This window comes from Copidosoma floridanum, unplaced genomic scaffold, assembly GCF_036245765.1.
Source record: "Copidosoma floridanum isolate Cflo_tuat_1 unplaced genomic scaffold, Cflo_Japanese_pri ptg000030l, whole genome shotgun sequence".
Lineage (NCBI taxonomy): Eukaryota > Metazoa > Arthropoda > Insecta > Hymenoptera > Encyrtidae > Copidosoma > Copidosoma floridanum.
Window position 1 is genome coordinate 10,511,547 of NW_028321907.1, and position 26,741 is coordinate 10,538,287.

At 44.9% G+C, this 26,741-nt stretch overlaps 2 protein-coding genes across 2 annotated transcripts in view; one reads left to right on the forward strand and one right to left on the reverse strand.

Annotated features, from left to right (window-relative positions):
* Positions 1-26,741, reverse strand: part of LOC106639837 (paired box protein Pax-6) — a 127,608-nt gene that overhangs the window by 4,959 nt on the left and 95,908 nt on the right. The window lies entirely within an intron of this gene.
* LOC106639882 (uncharacterized) lies at positions 16,991-18,487 on the forward strand. The gene is made up of 3 exons (XM_014353692.3): positions 16,991-16,996; positions 17,263-17,793; positions 17,870-18,487. The coding sequence occupies exons 1-3, from the start codon at positions 16,991-16,993 to the stop codon at positions 18,410-18,412; spliced, it is 1,080 nt and encodes a 359-aa protein (XP_014209178.2). The 3' UTR covers positions 18,413-18,487.

Sequence of the window (26,741 nt, forward strand, 5' to 3'; positions counted from 1 at the left end):
AGTCGTCGCTGTTGTTGATACACCATCGTTCGGGGTGTCGTTTCTGCTTCGAATTACAAGCTCTTGGCTATACTTTTTGCCTGTAGGATACATACCAACCCACGATAGGATACGAATGGCACTAAATTTTTTCGGGAATAGCTTTTTAAGGTCTGTACCGGCATGAATATCAATTTTCGCGGTAGAATCGGTTATTTTCAGCCCTTTGCCACCCTACACACGGGGCTGTTCGGTGCAGCACCTATATTATACGCTGTAGTGTATAAATACTTAATCGCAACGTCCCGCTAACTTTGCACGTGAACTACACCGTTATAATTATAAGTACGACGAGAATAATACGTTTGATTTTTTGGGACAGAGTTGTGGTCCTTATTGATATCTGACGGAAAGGATTCTCGTAGATTTCACAGGGAATTCGTACAATTGAGAAACGGTGAACTGATTGTTCTCGTCGAATATGAGCCAATGTTCATGTTAGTATCTTCATTTCAGATTCAATAGGCGCACGAATAACATTTTTTGTGTATATGATCGCAGTCCACGTACGTACACTAGATTTATAATTTAGTTCGCGTGAAGCAGTATATAGCTGTTAATTTGTACCCGTATAAGTATTAGCGATACACACCTACAAACGTAAACTAGATACTATAGGTGTGTATACGCGTCTTATGGCACAAAAAGACCACAAAAATGTTTTGCTAAAGAAAACGAAGAAAAATGCAAAAAAAAAAAAAAAAAAAAGAAAAAAAAAAGGGAAAACCATAGGGAGAAAGAAAGCAGCAGCTGCGGCATCAAAAAGCAAACGGAAAACCACCGCGTTTACAAGCACGTTAACCCTTTCGCACACAAAAGGGGAGTTGGGTGGAAGGGGGGGGGGCGAGTAAACATCGCAAAATAGAGGGGGGCACTAAACGCTGCGGAAAACGATGCGTATACACATATATATTATGTACCAAAAGGGCGAGAAAGTTGGCCAAGCTCGACACCCTGTCTTTCTCTGCCGCGTATTTGCATGGGTATGTATATATATACATACCTACGTACAGAGTAAAAGTCCGCGAGCGTTGCGAAAACTCGGCGTCACGCTTCTTACTCGCCACGTATACATACATATACATATATATTATTTCAACGGAGCAAAGTGGCGGGACGAGCCGTGACTTCCGCCTACTCCTTACGTTCCCGTTTCCAGGGCAGCCCCCGTCGAGTACAAGAGCAAGAAGATATACACCGGAAGCTCCGAGGGGACTCACCCCCGTCCTCTCGCATAATCCGCGAAGTTTACTGCCGCTGGCTACCCCCCCCTCCCTCCCTCCTTCTTTCTCCTTTTCTCGTGATGTGTATCATATATATATATACGTATATACCTATACCGAGCCAAGCTGGAAGGGAAAAGCGATTCTCCGGAGATAGTTAGAGAGCGTGGGCTGCTTGCCATCACTTTGCTTATAATATATATATATGTATATACGTGTATATTTTACTACTACCACTACACTCTATACCAACACGTTTCTGGGGGTGGGAGGGGGCGCTCGTCAGCCAAGCGTTGCTTATCTCCAGTGCCGTTTATAACGAACGTACGCCTATTACCGAACTCCACTCCCTCGCCTCGTGCCCCCGCTCCTCTAATATAGATTTTTTTTTTCTCTTCCTCGTTCGTCGTCTTTGCGTGGGGTGTGATTTCGAGCGAACTCCCCTTCCCATCTTTTTTTCTTTCCTTCTTCTTTCCTTTCCCTGTCCTTCCCATGGTGTATTTCTCTCTACTACTCTGTGTCTGCACACGTACCCACATCTTCCGAATCACCCGCGAGATTTTCCAGCGTCAAGAACAATGTTTTTCGCACTGCCCCACGAGAGCCCTGGTTTTTTTTCGATGAAAATAATGATAAAAATTTTGTAAAAAAAAAAAAAAAAAAAAAACCAGAAACACGCCGAGCACCCCCTCGGCTCTCCGACAAAATCACTGTGGAAATCCAACGTAGGTATATAATATATATATTTATATCTGCAATCCCGAAAACTGTTAAATCAAAGCGCTTATCCCCCATCTGGCAGACAACGAATACGTGTATGCGTGCAGAGATAGTCATCCTCCCGTACAACACACGGTACCTCCGTTACCACCCCATCCCACCCCACCCTGTCGTAATACTAGTAATAATGATAATATTCATCATCGCCATAATCATAACAATCCATCCCCGCGCGCAAGCAGGCAGGCAACACCCGAGTCCCCTCCCTCGTGCGTGTAACTCTCGTTCTGTGTATGTATGTATATACAATGCCGTACGCATATATATATATCCCTCGGCTCGAATCTCTCTCTCATTCTCTTTCGGCTCGCCCTCGTTTATACCATCCACCAACCGCGGCGCGAGCTCGTTCGAGCGTGATGGCGGAGCCTCCGCTTCCCCCCTTTCCGCCCTATACACGCGATGCGCGCACTTGATTTTTCGACGCTGCTCTCTCTCTCTCTCTCTCTGTATTAATACTTATTTCACATAAGCGCGAGTCTTTTTTACGGGGCTTGAATTTTCCCTGCATTGTTTTTTAATTTCATGTTTTTCGATTATTTTTCAATAGAATCAAGCGGGGGGGGGGGGATTACAAGGCCAAAGGAACATACGGAGTTGTAGGTACAAGAGACACGCTCATTTCCCGTTGATTTTTCAAGCCACAATGAACCGGCTAAACGGTCGCGACGGCACTCTCTCCCCCCCTGTGACCCCTTGATGGTCCCGTTTCGTCCTTAAACACACGAACCGCAGAGAGCACACTCGTCTGAGGGGTCGCGCACTCGAGGAAAGGGAAAAATAACGACGCTCGCGCGCAAAAAACCACTCGAGATGTGCATTGCATGGAGTACCGTCGAGGGGCTATATATATACACGAGAGCGTGTAGTTGCGGTCTGTGAGGGCGATAAGTCGCGCGAAACAATGAGACGAAGAAAAAGGCGAAAAACGATGGCTGACGTTCGGTTGGCGTGCCGATGCTGAGAAAACAATGAGCGCGTATTATGATGCCCTTCTCTCTTCGTGCCGATCTTCAAGTGATCTCGAGAGAAAAACGAACTTTTTTTTTCCCCTTTTCTGATACAAACACACGTATGCCTGTACACCCAGACCGTTTAAGCTTAAACTGCTTGGCAGTGTATACCTACATGCATATATGCGTGATGCTTTTCGTAGCGGATCTATTATTTATTAATTTTTGCAAAAACGTTTCTTTTTTGTTCACGTTGATGGCATTTTCCAGACTCGAAAAAAGACACCCAACGAACGCTCATCGAAGATACGAATGGCACCCTCAAAGCTAACAATTGTCAATTACCATGGTCATGCTTATATATTTTATTCAACTTACATTTTGGCAACGGTCGTGCAAGCACACGCTGTACTTTTACTTATATACATTGTGCACACGCGTGGCTTCATCATCGCGCCAAACGTTGCCGTTTGGCACGTCCTTTGTAACTAATGGCATAATTGAATGTATACGACTCATTTTTGCTCTCGTGTATATATTATTACTAAGTACGATCGTCAGAAAGGTCGTACGAGCATAGCTGCTGCGCACGTACTATTATACACTTTTTGACGGCCATCGGGGCACATGTTACATAATATATATATACTTGGGCGTGTAACATTCGTATGGAGAGATCTTGAGTGCCACTAAATGGCTCAGACGACGAAATAACATCATGTATTATACGACAGAGGGAGAGTAAGAGAGGAGGCAATGGAAAAAAAAAGCAGAGTACCTATACCGATTGCTCGTTCATGCGTGTACCTCTATGCCTACGTCGAGCCCTCTCGGAACACACACACTCACATAATATGTACGGCATGGCATTATGAATGCCCTGTATAGGTATAATATGTAGGTAAGTGTACACGCAAAAGGTATTTGCGCGTGTCATTGTTTCGAGTTTAAGCGAATTGCTCTTGCGCGTAAGTAGCGCTCTAATGGGCGCGGTGTGTGTACACCTACGGAAGGAAATTCGTGGTCTCGGGCGTTTGCGCGTCTATGCAGAGCTATCGTTGTGGAAAAACAAAAAAAAAAATCGAGTACTCATTTGAGAGGCTTTTTTTGACGGTATTGCGTAACAGTTTTGGGTACCGATGCATAAGTAGGGGTCGCGTGGACGTTTAGCATTTCGTTGACTTTTCGAGATGACTGTGTACATTATGAACGTGAGTGTATGGGACCGTTTCTGCCGCCATCGCGTCCGACCAACTGTTTAACGATCTCGTACTGTGTTGAACTTTGTTGAACAAGAGTATAATGCTGTCCAATAAATCTTGTACCATCAGCGTAAATTCATCACGCACTAATCACCCGTGATTTCCTCCTCGAGAGTGTCGCGTAAAAAAGAAAGAAAAAGAGAAGAAGAAAAAAAAAAAAAAAAAAAAAGGGAATCCATTATCCTTACAGTCCCAGCTATATACCCGGCGCACAAAGAACTCGCCTAAGCAGCGTATCATTCGGCGCGACGAATCGGACGTATGGAGGGAGAGAGAGGGCTCCTCTTCGCGCCTCTAGTCCATAAAATCACAAGCAGTTGCCGAATCCCGCGTCATCAGTCACTGCACTCGAGTACCTGTATATATACATATACGCACCGAAAAGTAAAGGAAAACGCGTGTCGAAAGAAAACGAGAGTGGCTGGCTCTCGGGGTGCAGATGCCATAAATAGGTCCAGTTGTCGAGTGCGTGTGCGCGTGAGAGATGATACAGATGTTACGTTACGCGGGAAAAATAAAAGTAAGGGTAGGAGAGAGGGGGGGGGGAGGTATGGGCAGGGTGTACGTGTATTTATGCATAAATATATATGTATATAGCGTATAGGCTCAGGTTGATAGAGGTGCGCACGCTCGACTGGGCAGACATTGAGCTTTCCGCCCCTCTTTCGAGATGAGACGCTTATGGCTTTACGACTGCGGCAGTACGCCCATGTACACGAATTTCACGCGGATTATGGATGAAATTTTGTGATTTATGCGAGCCTTGTGCGTGAGAGAGGGATGGATAATGGTACACGCTGTGCTTTGGGGATGTGGGATGTGTTTTTCTCTTTATGCGCTGGTCGAGTGGAGGGTACAAATCGGTACAGCTCCAGGGCCGCGATCGTCCTTTTTCAGAGGATTGGATGATCGATCGGTCATTCCAGCTATACCAGCACCAATGGAAGGTACTTATTGAGTGCAGGGTGCCTGTGCGTCCCGCAGCTACATACGATTGGTAATTGTACTTGATGTTCATGGTAATATGTATGTTTCGTTTCAACTTTATCGGGCGATCAAACATCAATAAAAAAAAAATGGCTAAAATGTCCATTAATTTGAAGCCTAATACATTTTTTTATTTTTTTTTGTAAAGTAAGCAGCAATAGCTTATCTATAATTTATCAATTTGTTCCTTAGCTCGAGCCTTATTTAACAGCCATATTTTTTCTTGTTTAGGCGTTACATTATATACATATGTATAGATGAATACTTACTCCGTGGCAGTCTTACACACGAGTTGTACGAAAAATGTAAGCAGTGTCTAGCTCAGTTATAAATATCAAGTATACGATAAATAAATCCGACCGAAAGACTCTTACGGGCATAATGAGGTGAGAGTGCAGCCATGCAGGTATAATACACGCATTTAACGTCGCCTTTAAACACGTCGTAGGTATTCAAACACAGGGTTGGCTTTAGAAGCAAGCTTCCAAGCGTCCATGCACGCACATATGTAACGATAATAATAATCAGTGTACATAGTGTCTACATGCGCCATATCGACAAAACGCTCCTATATAGGGCCCATTATATATTGCACGCTTCGCTCCTCGGAAGCTACTAATGACGTATAATAGCGCGTCCCCGTGTATGCCCATTCGTCAATTCTCTCTTTTTTTTTTTTTTTTCTTTTTTTTTTCTTTTCCTCTTCTCTCGGGGTGTGAAACGCCAAAAGGGAGACACTGCGCTGAACTGACGCGCGTCACGTATACGCACACGAAAGAGAAACCAAACCCCCTGGCCCCTGTTTGTACCCCTCCCCATCTTCTTTTTTTTTCCGCCATGACACCTCGACGAGCCCGGATTACACGTACCCATATATATATATATACTTTCCTTTTTTAAATCGAGAACATAGATTTCTATACCTACGTATATGTATGTTGGTACGCGGATGCGTTTAACGCAGGAGGGGTAGGTACAACGACGCCATCCCTGATCCATCATTGGACAACTGTGATCGTGACTGTGGTGATATCTGGCGATGATCATGATGATGATGATCGCGAGGGGAGGGGATCTATGGGTTACGTGCATGTATATACGAGGGGTCGCGTCGCGTGCGACGGACGGATGGGAATGACAGCGCCGACGTTCCTGCACAATATGGTATACACAGCGTGGGGATACTGCTTTGCTCCGACGGACGTGCTGTCCACACGCTGTGTCGTAATAACTTTGAAGGTTCGCTCTGTCCCTTTTCTTTTTTTTTTTTTTTTTTTTTTTTACGCTCGATAATAATACATCTTTTGAAATGGCGAGTTGTCATTGTAATGAGTGTATAAACGACGGAATGATAATCTGCTCCTGCTTACCGCGTCAGACTCACCATTTCTCGATTTTTCAAAAATAATTTAATAAACACTGGGAGAATTTCCATGCACGTTCGTCATCGTCGGCCCTATATAACGTACCAAAACTGCAATACGCAATAATTACACGAGCACGTAGAGAAACGAGAAAATCGAAAAGGAAATACTGCAGACATTGCAAGCGCAATTATTTCGACGAATATACCGGGTATACTCTCTCAGGGCGTTTTCTGTTTCGTGCACGGGTGTATACTATAACGAGGGTACTCCTTCCCTCGCTAACGATAAATTTCCGCGCGCCTCACAGGTACTTCATGGGTGATCGGATTCGTGCTCCAATTTTATTTTCCCTCGTTAAAGACGCTCGCAATCATTTGCATTAATTACTGAATTTTGAAATCTCGGATTTGTTGTACCAATTTTCCGAGGTACCATTTAAAACACACGGCGATAGGTAGTTCCACGAATGGAAGAACAAGCCCCGCCTCCAGCCCGAAAGCTGCTTCCCGTCGATTAATTTATTTTTCTCTCTCTATAAATATCTCTTTCGTCGTTCGACATCGCATCGCATCATCCCCCCCCCCCCCAATCGCATCGGCATCTCGCGAGCGCGTGCCATCGTTTTCTCATTTGAATTTACCTCCCTCTCGTTTCGTTATTCGACTATCTCTATATTATACATAGACATATACAAGGCTTGTACACATGTACTATATACACACAGGCAAAGTATTCCATTTGAATTCGAGTCGTTCGCTCGTGGCGAATCCTCTTTGCCAACAAACGCTCGAGCGAGCTTCTCGGCACTGCAAATCTGCTTATGCCGGCGCGCAACTCAATCAAATTCTACGCTGCCGTTATGCCGCGCGTTTTCGCTGCTCTCTTTTTCTTTTTCTCGTTACATACCCCGTCGTCGTCGTCGGTGCAGCAGCTGGTATAATCTTCGGCAAAGTCCATACATGACTTGGCCGACGAAAAGTGGGGTACGGAAAAATAACAGGGACAAGCGTAAGCTCTACACGGCACGTGTATAATATACGTACGTTACATGCATGTAAATCTTTGAAAAATCAAAAAGTACATAAAGAGCGAAACTACAAGTTGAAAGAAATTGGTTTTGGCACGTGGTTTGCACGATTGACAGTTTTTATTTTCATCCTTGAAAAAGGATACTATGTGGTAAGAAGATAATTTTTATCCATAAGTATACTGGTTCTGAATAAAGTCAGATAAAATTCGCTCGGAAAGCGATTGATGGCGAGTTAAATAAGTAAGTATATTGGGAAGAAAAACGAGATGATTCAATAGACGAATGTACATGATTATACATTTAATTGTTAACTTCTTACGAGCAGGATAGACATTTTCAAATCATTAAAAAAAAAAAAAAAGGCAAATCAACCTATTCGTTACCAAAAACAACAAATAATTGCACTGATTAAAAAAAAAAAAAAAAAAAAAAGGAGTCAAATTATCGTGCGATCACCTGATATACATAGTGGAACCAACACTCAAACTTACTCTGCCCTTAATTCCCAAAGAAACCTGTGCTCGAACCTGGCCCAAGTCTCGCAAACAACAACGAGCCTAGTACATACTCCGCCTCCAAACTCTTCCTTCCCAACAATTACACTCGTATATAATATATACTTACTTGCACGACCCAGCGCACCAACAACGGCAGCAGAAAGCACGGTACAAGTTTCGGGTTTAAGGCACACTTATATACGCGTATACATCCCATCTACCCCGTGAAAACGTAAAATCGCAGTTCTCCGGCTGTTCCACCACGTGCAGGCGTACACATGTATATAATATGTATACAGAACAGCGCGTCAGAAAGCGGTAAACGCAAAGCGATAGCGTCGGAAGTTTCGCCACCCACTAAACGCGCGCGAGCGTATATATGTGGGTGTGCAGTACATAACACGTGTGTGTGTGTACGCGCCCTCGCGATTACTTCCGGCCTCTTGAGTCGAGCGATGTACTTTTGCGCGCCAAGTTTCCCGTGCTCTTCTTCCTCCCTTTTGCCACCACCCGCGCCCGTCTTTCAGGCAAAGGAGGAGACTTCCGCTCGCCTTGCGCGAGCACTGCTTTTCCTCTTACTCACATGTGTACGATCCACCCCCCCCCCTCCCCCTAACTTGCGGTTTCTTGCGACTTTCTGTCACCACTTTGTCATTTTCGTTTCAAGGATTTATCGCAACCCAAAGTTTTGAGGACATGATGATGGTGATGCGAAAATAATAGTTTGTCTTACACCACCCTTGATTTACTTACTGCAGGGCACAAGGAAGACTATATACACACATAGTCATTCCAACACCTCGACCTTTTAATCTATAACAAAGAACTTGGATGTACAATCGATTAGTTATTGATTTATTGCTTAGGTAAGATATGATAGCAATGGTTTTCTTCTGTGTGCGCACAAGACAAGCGCTTCTCGTGCCGGGCAAGTGGCGGAAACGCTTATAGTACAATATACCTAAAGAGAGAGAGGGGTGTAAAGCGGGCGGTAATGCACGTCGTTTACGCGCCTCCAAACTTTCCTCGTCTCTCTCTCTCTCTCTCTCTGGCTTTGCTACGTAGGACCGCGATTTCCCTTCCTCCGCAGAGTTGAGGTCTTGTACCAACTATATAACTGCTCTTCTCTCGGGAGAAAGGAAACTTCAACAGGCCGAGGGGAGGATTTTCACGTCGGTGCGGAAGAAGGAAGGACGAGGAGCCGCGTTTTCTCGACGCGCTGGAGTGATTTTCTTCGGCCGGGAGGATAAGAGATACGGGGATTTAATATTCATTGAATTCGCACCGGATTTGTTGCAAGGGGGGGACGGGTGAGGCTGACTTTTCGCGCCTCAAGATTCTGTTACCGGTTATCAATGAGTGTCGTCACGGTCGAACCCTACAACTTTGATTCATTTGTCACCTTTTTGCGTTTAAATTTGCTGTTTGCACGCAATTTTGAATAGCATCTGGTGAATTATTGTGTTAACCGTGTGAAAAGTTGCAGTACGTAAGTAAGTAAGTATAAGTTTTTAATTTTACACCTAAAAAGAACCAACGCGGGACACCAGAACCGCAACTCGTGCGCGGAAAAGCAGAAAAACCGAGTGGAGGATTTAACCCGTGCAACAGAGGGAAGAGGAGGAGGGAGAGAAAGTGATTACAAGCGAAAGGTTCGGCCGCACGCCATATATAGCTACAGTAGCTAATGTCGCGAGCAAACTCTCGCTCTGCTCTCCGAGAGCTCGAAGGTATGTACCTACCGGTGTCACGCTTGGTTAGACGCGCAAACATTGACTGACGGAGCGTCCGGGGACCCGGTGTATACATACCTTGAGCTTTCACGGCTCCGCGGGTGGTGAGCACCGCGAGAGAGAGAGAAAGAAATTGTCGCACCCCCTCGTCTCTCGTTATCCCGGGATACCATATACGTATCAATACATTTCAGTAGATGGACGAGATTTCCGTCTCACGTACTTTTCACACTGTAGATTGAAATTACAGAATTTAATGAGCTCCACGTACATGTGCCCAGTGGGCCAATAAAGTATACCAAATAAAAGTCCCTGCCCATCCCTAAGAGATGGAAAAAAAAGGACGACAAGGCTCTCATCACCTCGTCGTTATCCCAAGCCACGCGCGTACGTGGTTATACTCTCATCCCACATCGTTTCGCAATTTCGGTGGCGGACCCCAAGCTCGTCGTAATCCCCGTGGCCGCGCGTACATGTGTGTGTAAGAGAGAGAGAGAGAGAGAGAGAGAGCAAACGGTCGAGTTGTACAGCGCCCACGCAAAAGTAGCCTTTTGGGAGTTGTTGGAATAGCTGGCACTCCGTAAGCACCACTGGTATACCACCGAGCCGTCGAGCAACTGGTTGCCAAATGAGCACGTTTTACCCGAGGGACCGCTTAGTGCCTGCTGAAAATGGGATCGTGTGCGTGGCACCATGTACACAATGTAACTAGTTGTGTATGTGTGTACCGGGTCTCAGCAGAGCTGGAGGACGAAAAATCATGAAACGAAGCTCGACTTTGCTGAATTATTTATGCGCTTCGCGTTCACGTATCGTCGTAGCTTCTCTGCAGGCTGTATTGCTACGAACGCGGTGTTTAAACGGTATAGAGGATGCGAAATGGAAAAAAATTCATTCATGTACTTATCTTTTTTTTTAGAGTAGGCGAGTTGGGGAAGAGGATGGGGTAGTCGTTAATCTTTGGCGAAACTAGCAGTTGCGTAAGACGGGATATTTGTATATTTTCTCATGAGCTCGATGCGCGTCTCTTGAATTTCAAGTCGAGTTATGGTCGTTGCTGTTTGGGCTTCAAAAATTATATTAAAGTTTAAAAAGCATCACAAATCGTTGCATCTCGTTGGTATACAGATACAAAAACATCCTTTAAAGTCCCGAATTTAGATGAAAAAAAAAAAAAAAAAAAGGCAGAGAACAGGTCGTAAGTACCTATATGTCGATGCATAATTTACACTCGTGAAAAACAAAAGCGTCGGGATGACGGTGCTCGTATGTACAATACCTATTGGTTTCGGTAGAGGCGTTTTGTTTTTCATTTCACCGGCACGCTCTCGCGTAAAAGGGGCACGCGATTCGCAGGCCGGTCACGCTTTGCTGCTGCTCGTGACAATTACTGAGTCGCCGACGCGTGCGTGTGTATCACAAGTATTGTGCAGGTGTGCTCGACAGGGAATCATCCTCGCCGATTACGACATATTAGCCTATACTCTATTTTTTTGCCTCTTCGAGGGGTCCCCGTGGTTTTTAAAAAATACATTTTTCTTTAAATTTCATTCATGGTTTTTTTTTTTTCAGTCTCTCTTTTGTCCTACCGCGGTTTGAAAAATATTGTTAACAATTGCTGGTTCTTAATGGTCGTTTGTGATGCTACAAAGACGTGCTCTTCAAAATTGTTTGGTATGATACTCTGTCATTGTACACGTAAAAGTTGACTATGGCAGACAGATTTTTTTTTTTTTTTTTTTTTTTTTTTTTACTGGCACTATATCACTGATTTTGTAAACTACTAGTTGACATTTGCACGTTTTATAAGAGAAACGCACACTTGTCATTCAATGAATGTAATGGTACGAGGGTACAGAGTGCATAGACGAAGAAATTTACAATGCAATGATGGAGTTTCTTTGCAAAGTTTGCTTTTGTCCCAGATGGTAAATTAATTTTTTTTTACGCTTTTACAAAGATATTTTGTATTGTTAATTGGCAAATTTACTGAAACTTTCTACATGTTTTGATATGCTAAAATTAAACCTCAAAGATCCAAATTATTCCTGACGTCACAAAATATATAAAATTTAGAATAAACTTTAAAAAGCCTTTTAACTCGATACTAAATAATAATGTAAAATGCCATAACTCAATTTATGATGATTTTAAAAGTGCAAGCTTTAATACCCTCTAATCTCAATGATACTCAATAGTTTAAAAATTCAAGCTCTCAAACTCTATAGTTTTATTTTTAGCCCCACGTAATGAAAACTTTTTGAATCAAGTAATCAAGAACTTACATTGTACAAGTTATGAAAATTGATGTTGGTATGTCAGTTTCAGATTCAAAAGCTTGCAATGGTTGAAAAGTTTGTATTTTCGTTAGTAAAAAATGAAAGATGTTATAAACTTAATTTCTTTCACTTTAAAAGTTTAAGAGGTCGAAAAGCTTTGGAGGTCGGAGCTTAATAATTAGAGTTGTAAGGGTTGTGTGATTAGAAATCACCAATGTCTGAGGCTATAGAATTGAAAAGCTCCAATAATTTAGGAAGGAAGGGGGAGGTATTTTTAATTCTCTCACATAATCACGAGCTATCCAATATTCATGTTATTGGGCGATTGAGTTTTAAAAGCTCTCATCGCCTTGTATACTGCATGTACTTTATCCATTTGTAAAGCTCGGGAAAAAATATTTACGCAATAAATCAACACAGATACTAGCGATTGTCGTACTTTGCCTTAATTTTTAATTCATTTGGCTATGCATTATTACGCAATAACGTCGTGTACGCATAACCGAAAAAATAAAATAATCCGCGCGCGGGATGATCCCCACCATCGGATCCTATAGCTTAAATTACGTATTCGGTAACCCTCGTGCCAAAATCAAAGAGTGAGCGTACAATAAAACTCACGCAATTATCTCGCGTCTAAAATGAAGAACACCTCGCAAATCACGACGAGTGGAAGCCATGTAATCAATTTTCCAGACACCTCAACTCCGCCAACCACCGCCGTATACCAGTGGAGCTCTCGGCTAAAAAACAATCCCTCGCCCTCGGCACGCAAGACACGGAAGCGTTTATACCAAACGAGCTCTTTGCGAGTTTCGAAATACAAGCACGCAACAGCGAGTATACACATAATATACACACTGCACTCGCGCACAAAACAGGCGTTTTAACCCCACACCTACACATACTCTGCATATATACCGGCGCACGGCGCGACAAGGGGTCTCGACGAGGCTGGCTCTCTCGTGTGAGTATATATATTATACACTCACCTATATTTACAAGGGCTGATACCCTGTGTACGCGCGTTCCGGACTTAACTCCCCAAAGGGCTATATATACATATACGTTCCGCGCGTGGTGTGCCGGCAGCTTAGCCGGGTAGTCTCTCTATACCCTCTCTCTGTTTTAGCCCCCTTCATAGACGATTAATCCAGTTTACTTTCTTATACATGTATATACCCATATACATATATTATTTGTGTATAGTTGTACTCTTATTACACAGTGATTGGCGCGTATACGTTTCATGTGTTGCAAGAGTCCCGTGCCCGTTTCAAATTCGAAGGGAATCCGCACAACCGATTTCGATGTACATGTACACGGAGGTGGTATATCTGTCTCTGCGCGTATCGGCACCAAGAAGCGCAACAATCTATCGATTATGGGCGATTCGACGATACATTGTAGATTATTTTTATGTATACGTATACGTGGGCTTTCATTTGCAAAATATCCAAGGATCCCTCCGAATATTCACATCCTGTTTTTAAAAACGATAAGCTATACAATTACACTTTCACATATGGTTGCAACTAGTAGTACGTGGCTGCGGAGGGATGGCGTGAAAAGATATCGATTTGTGCAGAGAGTATAGGTACAAAGTGTTGTAAAAAGTAAAATAAAAGTGGCGAGCCAAATCTATAGCCAAACAACTTTGTACGTGTCCTTATACCCTCGTGACGCTTAACCATATGAAGGCGCAGTTTTACGTGACTCCTTCGACATCGTGCTTCGGGAGGAACACTTTTTTTATCGAGGGGACTATATGCTTGCCTGCGCGAATAGACAGACTTTCTCTCGTTCTATAAATTGTGTAAGAGAGACGAAAATAGGGTAGGAAAAAAAAAAAAAAAAAAAAAGAAAAACAACAAGTACACACGCGTTTGTGACGTGCCGTAGAGAAAAGATAGAAAGAGAGAAGGGTGGAGAGATCAAAAAAGAGAAGGACGGCTGCTGCTGCTGTTACAGACATTACATATATATATATATATATATACGTGTATATACACGCACACACACACACGTATATAAATATAGGCGGCGGCAAATGCAAACGCGCAGCATCACCCATATACATACATGGATGTATATACGTATATACCTGTAGGTACACGAGGGAGACAGCATCAGCCAGGCATCTCGCCCTTCTTTTGTGTGTCCCTCTCTCTCTCTAGTCCCGATATTGAAATGGAGTCATTTGAGTGTGAATAATTTGCTTTGCCGCCAAGAGAGAAAGAGAGAAAACTCGCCCCCGGGAACAACGCGAACACAGGCTGCTGCTGGCGTGTATATATATATATAACCTTATAAGGCTATATAGCCTCTCTGCTACTATACGCGCGCACACCGTTTCTGCTGAATATATATGTATAAACGTGCACGAGGAGGAATATTTCGCCGACGGACGGACGCTGCCGCAAACTCCTCCGACCGGAATAAAGCGTTCGGCTCCGCTTCGGTCGGACCCGATCCTCGGCGCGGTATATGGTACCCCCTGTGCATACTGTACGTATACAGAGGTCTACTGGCTCCTCTATACACGCTTGACACTTCTCCGATGCTCTTTCGGGTTCTGCTGGTGTATTCATTCGTCCGCCTACTGTCTTTTTCGTTTAGCTCTTGATCTTTTCGAAAACGATCGGGACGCGCTGGGGTGTCTTCTTTTTTACCCCCCCCCCTTCCCTCCCTTTTTCAGGATTTTTTCGCTTCCACCACTCCGTAGATCGCTGGACGTGGGATCGGACAAACACGAACTGTGTGTAATCGACGAGTTTAACAATGATCGATCCATCCAAACGCGATTATTCGACTCCTTCCTTCCGATTCCGTATACTTTGCCGATATCACCGCGGTTTGTCCAAACAATCGTTTGCGTTTACTTAGAGCCGGTCGAGTTGCATTGGATCTATAAATAAACTTCCCTCGTATAATTTTAGCGTCCCACGTACGGGAGTATAATACGGCCAATGACGACGAGGACGATGATGATGATGATACGATCGGTAAGCGCATCATTGCGTTCGTGACTCACGAGAGTGACACAATGATGGTAATCGGGTCGAGTGTCATGAATATTCTTCGCGGGACTCGCGAGTATGGAATATCAGAAGAAGAAGGTATAAAAACCACGTCGATCGGACCTCCGATAAAACAATATTCTCAAAAATCGGCATGAAATTTCTCAACCTAAAATAAACAGCGCGGAACCACCACCATGCACGACTGGTATAATATATGTATATTTATACCTATAGACAGCTAATCAAACGCTCGGAGAGCTGTCGCCTGAAGATCCTCAGAACAATATACTCCGGTACGAGTAATAGTAAGTAAATAAAGCATCCACACTCGGGAGCTCGAAGTATCTGGTGACGTCACACAGTATACACACGCCTCTTGATAGAATGCAAAGACCTAAAAAAAAAAGGATTTGACTCGCTCATAGAGAATCGCGCAGCTACCTATACACTTTGTAATCGTAGAATACAGGTATATATATATACGTATCGTGGAGCATCATCGCAAAATCAGACGAATATACGTAGGTATATTTTTGTGCTCGCACCGCCAATCATAAATTCAGCGGCGATCGTCGTCCGTGGTCGCATTCCCTCGTCACCTCGACTCCTTTTCTCTTGACACACCGCGGAGCTGCACACGATTGGGTATTCACGCGAATGAAATAGTCATGGGATGATAGCAATGGCACCTGAATGGATTAATTTTTTTTTTCTTCTTTTTTTTTTTTTTTTTATCATACCGATCCGAGATCGCTATTACGATTGCCCGCCGGTGCACTCGTCGGAGAGGGGAGAGAGTGAAATTCGCTCGAGGGCGCACGCGACAATCGTATCTTCCGATCTCTCAGGGTCAAGCAGCGTGGCTAAGTAGGTACTTTGTACCTATATACTTATACGCCTAAAAATCTCTCCGGCACTCGAGAGAAAGAGAGCAGCACACGCGACTTTGGGCGATAAGTGCGAGAGTGCTCTCTCTCTCTCTCTTAACCCGTGTCGTACAATGGGACTCTCAGTCGGGGATTATGACGCGCTTATTCCATTATGCAGTAGCGATCGACGTAATCAGCTTGCTTGTATACGAGTGCGTACAGTATGGGTGGAAAAAAAAAAAAGAACTGTATCAGCGAAAGATCGTCTCTCGATTCATGGCAGTGTACGCGCGTACGAGGTACGGATGATTTATAATCCCTGATTTTATTGCGTGAAAATACATACTGTAATTTATTCACGCTAAATACCGATTTTCTTGAGACTTGCTCTGATATCTGACGATCCTAAAGGCTGTCGTTTTACGAATTTCACGCTCTACATGTGTTGTAAGGTATCAGTAAAGTTCGGATGGAAACGGGCCCAGTGTCTGTTTTACAGGCGGCCAAAACGATTGATGCTCGCGCCGGGTTCTCCACCGGCAAAAAAATCGCAAATAAGAGAGACTCTTTTTGCGGAGTGTAAGAAGGTCGCGGAGCAGCGAAGGTGAATCCCTCGTACGCTTCTTATTTTCGGGATGAGCCGATTGCCGTATCGTGTACTCTCCTCCTTTTGTTAAGAGGCCAATGTCACGAGCGTCCGCGAGCGCGTGTGCGTTTTTTAAGTATGCAACGCGCGAAAAAAAAGTGTCGTCTCTCGGGTTCGCCCCCCCTCCCATTTTTTTTGGGGGGAAAGGGGGAGTGAGGCCCGGTAGTCGAGGTGGAGGAGGAGACGGTGTACTATATAACCCGGTTGCTGGCGGTGTTCGGCAATCAGTCGCTTTCGGACAACACAAACGATACGTGATCTGCAGTGTCCAGACGACGATTACTTGGCGAGCAGCACGCAACATGAAGGTATTGTATTCCTACACACGCAATCGTTACGTTGTACGCATGTGTAGTACGTCGTCGTGACAATAAAAGTGACGTACAGTATAGTTTGGATGAAAAATTTCACAATGTTGAGAAGTTTATCGGTATTGACTCGCATTGAATTTTATTACGTGTAAAGTGTCCCCTACACTAGACGTAAATAAAATAAAGATTTTGTTCAGTATCGTTTTTTTTTTAAATTTCAATACGTAATAAATAAAATTTGGTCCTCCATCTTTACTCGACAGGTATTCCTTGGTCTCGCTCTATTCGCGGCAGTGGCGTTCGCCGAGCCGCCACTTTACCAACCACAACAGCAACAGCAGCAACGATACTTCTTTGCCCGTCGGCAGGAAGAACAGGTCCAGGCAGCTCCGGGCCCGTACCCCGCCCGAGGCTGGAGACCCGAGGGTCCAGCCTTCAACCTCCCCGAGCGCCAGCAGCAGGCATCACCTCAAGTCGACAACGCTTACGGAGCACCTGCCCAGCAGCAGTACAGCCCTCCCAGGCCACAGTACGGTCCGCCCAAATCGGCCAAGCAGCAGTACAGTACCCCCAGCCAGCCCCAGGTGTCGGTCTTCAAGCCCCAGTTTGGAGGACAGCAGCAGTACACCCAACCCCAACAACAGTACGGTGCGCCCCAACAACAGTACAGACAACCCCAACAGCAGCAGTACAATAGCCAACCCCAGTCGCAGTACGGCGCCCCCGAGTTTCGCACCGAGTCCACCCAGGACATCGAAGAGCCCACCACCGTCGGCCCGCTCGCCGAGTCCGAGGTCAGTGCAGTCCATATCAATCGTTGACGTGTTCAAACAACGACTAACACAATGCCATTGGTTTCTCTCCGTTCAGTCCGCCGTGTCCCCGAGCTCCGCGAGCGAGTTCGATGAGGACGAGGCAGAGCTCAACGAGGGCCAGGACGACGCCGCGGCGCCCCGCCAGCAGCAGGACCAGCAGGAGCGGGGCGAGTACTACGTGGCCCTGCCGGACGGCCGATTGCAGCGCGTGCGCTACGTCAGCCGGCAGGACGTGGAGGCCATGCGTTACTTCGCGAAAATCCGGGCGGAGAACGTCGAGCCCCTCCGCGGGCCCATCTACGCTTACTCGCCCCTCCAGAAGCTCGAGGTCACCCCGGGCGCCCTTACGCTGGGCGGCGGCGTGACCTCCCTCGCCGAGGAGCTAGCCCCGAACACCCTCACGGCCACGATGCACGAGAGGCGGCCCGAGAAGCTGGTGGACGCGCCCAAGGTCGACGTAAAGCCCCTCGCTCAGCTCCAGATCCAGCACGACGCCCCGCAGCCCGTCGTGCCCCTCAGCTCCGGTTACGCCGCCTTTACGGCCGACTACCGGGTACCAGCGGCCCCCCAGGAGAGGTTCATCCTCGCTCTGCCTTAGATCAGCCTCCCTCTCCGAGTGTGGCTCCCGGGGAAGCTGCTCCCGCCGAGTCCATCTGTTTTCCTTGTTTTCTCCCCCCCCCCTTCCACCTTCCTCACTGTCGCGTTGTAAATGCTGTACATTCATGTTTATTGTTTACTCTCATAGAGGCATACAGTAGTGCATAATAAAAAGAAAAGTATACATCGAATGTTTTTTTCTACTTTTTTTTTAATGACTTTCCAATCAATAACGACGGTGCAGCGCCATCATCCAAGCTCCATGCAATATGTTTTACGAATGCATTGGTCGTCGCGCGTCGTGAGGCAATACCATGATGCGGTGGAAGCGCGTGCGAGCGATTATATGTATATACATGTAAACCACGAAAACGTAAGATGTACGTATATACAGGTACATAAAAGACTGGCTCGTGGAAGGAGGTGAGAGCCGCGTGGGAATAAGATTTTTTTTTTTTTTTTTTTTTTTTTTTCACAAAAAATGCGAATGCGTCGCGGTATCGGGGCACAGTTGTTTCACCTATGTGTATCCACGCATGTAAGGGGTGCCACAATTATATAAAGGAAAGAGTTGCGTGAAACAGTTTTTATGGAATTTGCAAAATTTGGAATATACGCGTGCATTCCGCAAATAAAGGAGGTACCCACACACGCGCGCGCGAAGCTCGGAGAGCCAAAGGGGGGTGGTTGGTATATACAACCGCGCGACGCCGCAAAATTCCAGAAATTTAATATCAGCCCCGCGCACTTCGTGAGTCGTATACGTATATATATGGGTATCCAGGGGGAAACTGCCTCATCCTTCTCCTTCGATTTTTGCGACCAACTTATGTACACGTACCAGCTCCGAGGCGTTGTTACACGTATACGTGGGTTTGTACCAGCGGACGAAATGAAACTACGGTCGAGTGAAAACTTTGTTTTTTTTCGCCCGATGATCGACGAATCGTTCAACCCAATTTTTGTTTCATTCACGGATGAAATTTGCCTTTTCGGCAACTCGATACCTCAACCAGTGCACGATAACATATGTTTAATCACACGGCCCAACACCTGCACCGGCGCTAATGAAAATTAATTTTTTTTTTTTTTTTTTCTGTTTCTCCTAAAAACCCACACGCAGAGCCCGATAATAGCTTAATAAGCGCACGTAATGAGAAAAGTAATCCACAATGGACGCGGGGGGGGGGTGGAGGTATATGATTTGCGCGCAAATCGGTCGTCATATCGCTTGGACTTCAAAGCCGTCGATTCAAGCGGCTCCACCGTATAGCTCAGGGGTAGGGGGTGAAGGCCAATCGACCGGGATAATTAAATCTGTCCAAGAGCGCGCACGGCCACGCTGGTATATATATACACACACACACACATTCTACCAATTAAATATCGGCGCCGCGCTGACCAGCCCCTCGCGCGCGCATGTGTGGGCTTCCGGCTCGACTGACCGGCGTCCGAGGGAACCGCAAAACTTACGGCTGGCTGGGCTCTCGCTTCCGGGACAACTTGCGGAGGACTCTGTGTGTGTATGTACGTACTCCTATATACGGGAGGGAGCATCTCTTCCGCCTCTTGTCACTTTTTTTTTTCTTCAAACTTCCTCTCATCGGATTTTTTCGAAATCGTCCTTTTGAATTTATCAAACGCATTTGTACGATTTGTCCCCGTGACGTGCATATACAAGGATACTCAACCGTACACGGTAACCTGGAATTTCGGTGGTTTAATTACAGTGGCCGCGCATAACACACACACACACATATAGTCACGCGCGCAATTTTCCGGCTCATCGATGATATAACTTGATTGTTGCAATCAGCGCGTGTAATTAATCGATTGCGCGCCCACCGAACTAATCGAGACGCCAAAGCTCCGTATATTGGAAAGAAAAATCCGATTCTATATATATGTACGGGCGGATCTTTATCGCATGCAAGCTCTCTTTTTCCTCGGGGGATGGTGTTTTTTTTTTTTGTTTTTAAATGAAATCCAGTGCCTTCGATGGAAAAAGGAGATATGGGAGAGAGAAGAAAAAGAAAAGGACGGAGGGCAAGGAAAAGTCCGAGGGGGAAAAATTCCGGATCGAAAGAGCCATGGGAGCCGACTTCCGGAAAAATTAATATCCTGACCGAGCGCACGTGCGCGTATATACATATACGTACAAAAGAGGGAGTGAAAATACCTCGCGCGGCGCGGAGAGGGTGTACGACGCTCGGCCAATGGGAGGACCTACAGCCGGCCGGCGCCGGATTGAAAACTCCGGGGGTGGATGGAGCTTTTGCGTAGGTGTCCGAAAACAAGGCTCGCAGGTATATACAGACGTGCATATTCATATTTTCACATGATACTATTTCGTTGGATGTTTGATCCATTTAAAATATCCACGGAGGATGATTTAAAAAAAAAAAAAAAAAGTAATAAACAAAGGATTGTTCTCCCACACACATGTTATGCTTGTAAATTGAAACCAGAAGCCATGAGAATTCATAGAGTAGGTGTGTGTGTATGTATATCTATGAGAGAAGGAGGGAAGCGAAGAAAAAATTAGGTATACCTACGATCCATTGTATGAAAATAGATCTCTCGGCATTGGTTACACGTCCCGGTGAGCGGCAGCAGGAGCCCCGAGATTGAGATCGAAATTGTCCGCTCGACGATTGTGTTCTCGTTTTTCACGAAGGCCAGCCTCTCGTGGCGTCGTTGATTAATACACCGCAGATAATCGCGATCAAAGACGGAGGGGGGGGAGGGAGAAAAAAAAGAAGAATTAATTATGAGGACGGCGATGAAAAATTACGCTCGTGTTTTTCTCTCTCTCTCTCTCTCTCTTGTGTTTAAATAACGATGGTGGGGAAGGTAACTTTATACGTGATAAGGATCAAACGGTGTGTCAAGCGGAAGTTTCGTATGTCGAAATTCGAGAAAATTAGAAATTCATAAGCAGACTGGCAACTGTCGAAGGCAGTGCGTTTGAGCGAACCGCGCGCCTTTCAACAGTTTGCCCCCACACTTGGTAATTTACAGGCCGCTTGTGTACAAATGTGTGCTTGGCTTTACACTCGCGTTGGATATATTTTTATATATGTACAATTAGCACCGTGATCTCTTGGCACTAATCTCGAGTATAATTGACGTTTAATCGGGTGGTTTTAATTGTTTTTGTTCTCCTTTTGCGCGCTACTTTATCCTATCCCCAGTTAGTTTTAGCTTTGATTAATCGCAATTACCAACTATATCAAGTTACCCACTTATATTCTCTTGTAACGACTTCACTGCAAACACAGTGCTTACTTTTTTTTAAATTTTTTTATCATTTTTACGGTACTTTGGTACTTGGCACCTGTCGTACGCGCGTTCGTTTCGTGAAAAACCTAAAGGGTACAAGGGAATGTATTTCAAAACATGTGAAGCTCTTTCCCTTGGGAATCTCTGCGTGAGTCAAGTTGGCACCACATGATGCCGTGAGTGGCCGCTCGACTTTAAAAAGCAAGTATACGCGTATACACCCGAACGAAAGGTTTGTTTTTTTCGTGAGAACGGATGTGGTAAAATGCTCAGTTTCATGTGTTTTTTTTTTTTTTTTTTTTTTTTGTATACCTATTTTGATAATAATCGTCAATTCCTAGGTCAAATTATCAAGTGAAATAGTTTATGAAGAATACGATACTTTCATCGTCAACTGTCTACATACCGTTAACTCGAAATGACAACATTTTTCATAAAACAATAAAAAAAGTCCCATCGTCGGAAAAAAAAAAGTTTCTCCACATCGCGCAACATCTGGCACCCATTAGACATCCAAGAGCGTAGGTACACCCAAGTATACCGTATACATAGCCTCTCGCGTTTCCCCTCGTAGGTATTATACGCGCCCAACTACCCCGTTTTTAATCGCCGTCGTCTCATCTCCGCGACGACACGGCTCCCCGGGTGGCTTCGTTGTGCCCTCCGATGTCCCGTCGTTCGCTCCCGTGCCATTTGTTTCAACCCCCTCCCGTGGCCGGCCCCTCGCGAGATTAAGAAAATAGCGGGAGGCCGCCGGCATCTGCAGGTACGCGCGCGCTACACACATAGGTGGGAATTTCTCGAGTCGAGCTCTCTCCTTTTTTTTTTTTTTTTTTTTTTTTTTTTTTCGTCTCTATACGTACACTACCCCCTCACCCTTGCAATCAAAGTTCAGATTCGGCTCGTCTCTCTCTTGGCATTGTTGAACCCTCTTACGCGCGGCCCGCGTGCACTGCTGGTGCAGTTGATTTTTTCACGGTATATGCTGAAACTCACGGGTAAATTATAAAAGCTGCTACACCCGAGCCAAGGGAAATTACATTCTGCACGCGAGGCACGACCACGAGGAGCTATATTTCTAGACTATATCCAAACAGGTTCAACTTTTTCCAATGGGCATAATATGTAGTTTGACACTCAATGAAAAATAAAAGTATTCAAAAGGAAGTATCCTAATAGAATTTATTATTGCCGATAAGTGCTCGGAGAATAAAACTCTGAGGCTTATAATGATTGTTCGATTGACACTCTCGCCCGTTGGAAAAATGCCCCTCGACAAAGGGCACCCTGTACAAGAGGATCTCGTCGAAAGGGGGAGAAAAAACGGAGCTACCAATATGCGGGCGCTCGTTTGACGAAAGGATCTCGAAGCCTCTCCAATGGCAATGGTACACACGTCTAAATCGAAGCTTCCGTTTGATTCTACGTCCTTCCTTCGCACCTATACATGTATACACACATCCATTGTCTCGAGGGCTTTGCTCGCGTGTACATCTCCGAAAGAGAGCTACTACAGTCATTTTTCTTCGCACTCCCTTCCCGTACATATGAAGCGTGTCTTTGAGACGCTTCGTCGGAGCTACGTGGAGGGTGACGATGGAACAGCCAAAGCGTTTATTTGGCGATTTTTCACGTAAAATTTCGCTCCCGCGTAGCGCACGAAAATTTAAACAATGAAAAAAGCCACTCGAGACGTTTCGACACGAATTTCTCCCCCGGCAGCCGTGATTAAAGTGCAAAATATAAATGTGTGCCTGTATCGCACGAGCCCAACATCGATACCCCATCGGGCGTACAACGACATACCCTCGTCGTTATTTGGGTCGACCGATAAAATCAGCCCCCCTCCCCCTCGCTCCTTTTCTCGCTCGTTATGTATACGCAAAGTCGATGACAAGTTGTTGTCGCGGCGCCCCGACTGCAGTATTATATTAAATACATACATGCGAGGCAAAGAGAGACAGAGAGGGAAAAAAGAGTATAATACGCACGATCGGAGCAATCAGTGGGGGAGAATTCGCGGAATTCCCGATTATGCACGCTTGAGTTTTTTTTTTTTTTTTTTATTATCCTGGTCACCGGCGTTCGTGGCCGCGTAACCCGAGCCTCGAAAGTACCTGTATTGCGTTATAATATGTATTATATTTTATATTGCATGCGTGCATATATACGTGAAGGAGAGGTGCGTGCCGCAGCCGCGGTCCCCGAGAAATGACACTTTTGCGCCAAAGGGCCCCGCGTTCTGTTGGCTTGTGCTTTGGTCGTGTAACGATCCGGTAAACCGCAAGTCCTGCGCGCGTGTGGCCTGTCCCGTTGTACCTGCATTAAGGTGATGGATATGGTTTGTAAGAGGAGGAGTGTACTTGAATGTTATATCATAGTGTTTGGTACAATAGACCTCTTGGTATGTATACGTTTGAACATCATCGGTTCGATAGACCTGCTGGTAAAAGAAAAATCGTACGTATATAGTTCACAGATTCGAGCCCCAAAAATAGAACTTGCGACCATCAGAAATGATGAAAAAATTTTTTTTCATTTTTTTTATAAAACAACTCGATAATTGAATCTTTTTTTAAAATTATTTTATCCATCGGATTATTTTCCAGAATTTCGAGAAACAACAAATCAATAATACGGTATGATTTCGGATGGCTACTCTGCACAAGACCATGATATGTAACCGTTACGCTGCCCAAGACAATTAAAAAGGTTTCGTGATAACGATTGCACGCAAAAACGATATTATTCGATGCCTCGACGAAATAATAACAGACGGATCAATGACGATTGTCCATTGTCCTCTTCTCAACAGAGACAAAGTATTTTCAACAAAAAGATCTATATCGACGAGAAAAAAAAAGAGGGATGGAGAGCGAAATACCCAGCCTATATACATACATAGGAAAAATAAATGTCAAACCAATCGCGCGAAAACGTCGAAATAATATATAAAATGGTGGGGAAAAAAAATAAGCCGAATGCAACTGTAACAGCAACGCTGCAGTTTGTATTATTATTATATATAGGCAGCCAGGACGGACAATGGGCACAGCGGAGAAGAATTAATCCTCGCGGGGTGTTTCCGCGTCCACCGATTCCGCTTTTTGGCCGAGCGTCCACGTATATATGCCTGTGCCGATTACAAAGCCGATTACACGAGGATTTTGCCGGCATAACACGGGCATAGGCTAAATGCTCACACATACTGCTCTCGATGCATTATAAGCTCGCACATGGGCATATTTCCGTTATACACGTACACATAAGCCAGCAGATGCAATGCGCACTTGGGTACAGTGTAGGTATAACACACACACACACACACACACACACTTTGGGAAAGGTCAAATAAAAAGGCCGTTATGGCACGTGTGCTTGTTACAAATACAATATTTGTTTATAAGCTTTTTGTTGTATATTCTTTTGCGTATTACATACGCGAGAGATCGGATTCACGTTCGCGGTTTCTCGCCCGTGAGGGTTCTTCGGTATCACGTACGACACAATAAGCCTCTCGCGTGCCGATACGCCCTGCACCTGTACAGCTTTTCGATCGGGAATATTTATTTGTACGTCAATGTGGGATACATTTTTTTTTCCTTTGATCGACGCTCACGCGCATACTCTCAGAGTTATAAATATTGTAGTTTGGACAACTTTGAGTAAAAAAAAAAAAAAAAAAAAAAAAAAAAAAAAAAAAAAAAAAAAAAAAAAAAAAAAAAACAATTGCCAAAGAATTTAATTCCTGTAAATTAGCTCCAATGGCTTCGAGTTGTCATTAGCACGGGTGTGTCAAAACTCGATAAGCCTCGAAAGCAAAATATCCCCCCACATGAGAGTATAAAATTACACGTCCGTACATCCCATAAACCACTAAATAAGCCACTACTGAGCTTACAATCCGTAATAATAGGGTATATAAACCCATCTTGCACGTTATACGCAGGCATATATATATAATATAGACTCGATCGACCGCGATAAACTACATAATGGCGCGTTATATATTATACCCATAGTGTGTACTATATAGGTGTACTCGAAAGTGTATATAACAGCCCTCGAGGTGAGTTTTGTTCGCCAAAGATACGAATCAGTTGGCTTTTCAAGTCTCCAAAGGTAGGTATATAGGTAACCATCGGCCGATCCACGGAAAGCAAACCATATTTATCTGATGTGCGTACACACCATCACGTATACAGTATATAATATATATGATGTGCGTATAAGACTCGCGGGGAAGGAATAACAACGAAGGGAGTAATAAAAGCAAGTAACCTGCGTCTCGTGTACAAAAACGCACATAATATAAATATATCCAAGAGAGAGAGAGAGAGAGAGAGAGAGAGAGACAAGTGTGTGTGTGCAGCTCATGCGATGAGATTGTCGGTGATGCATAGTATATAATATATACGTAGTAACCCGAGCTCGGGCGGGAGGTCAGACAGCACCGGAGATTGACGAGGCCGATAAGGTCGAGCAGCGCCCTGACACTCGCTCGGCCCGTAGAATGTGACGCGACCTAATACGACAGCCCACTGACCTGCGAAGCTCCAATGCATACGCGTATATACGGTACATGTACCCACAACGTATTGGGATACCCCCATCCCCCGATGGTGCATACAGATATACCTCGGGTTTTCGTCGCCACCACGAAATTTGTGATCCAAGGGCACAGTCGAGCGGGGAAAAACGAGAACGCGCGTATGCCCCAAAGGACACGCCGATGGCGGAGCTTATCAGCTATTAATTATCAACCCAGGGGTCTGAAGCTCCATCTGCGAATGATCTATAGGGTATGTATGTATATAGTCATGGGTATAACGCAAGTAGTTACAATAGACTTGGGGGATGCTTTTTGGTGTAAGTGTATAAATGGGGGCACGAAGGTTTTTGCGGTCGGGCTGCTCAAATAAATACCTCGAGGAACATTGTCCAAAGTCCTCTGTCTCTCCACTTTACGTTTATACCCCGGATCGTGTGTGCAAAGGAGTGACGAGAGATCAACAAAAAATCCACATCACTGTATATTCCCGCAAGAA

What these genes read in the sequence shown, in the direction of transcription:
- LOC106639882 (XM_014353692.3), top strand. An exon ending in GCCCGCTCGCCGAGTCCGAG is followed by an intron (nt 17,794 to 17,869) that starts GTCAGTGCAGTC and finishes CTCTCCGTTCAG; the next exon opens with TCCGCCGTGTCCCCGAGCTC.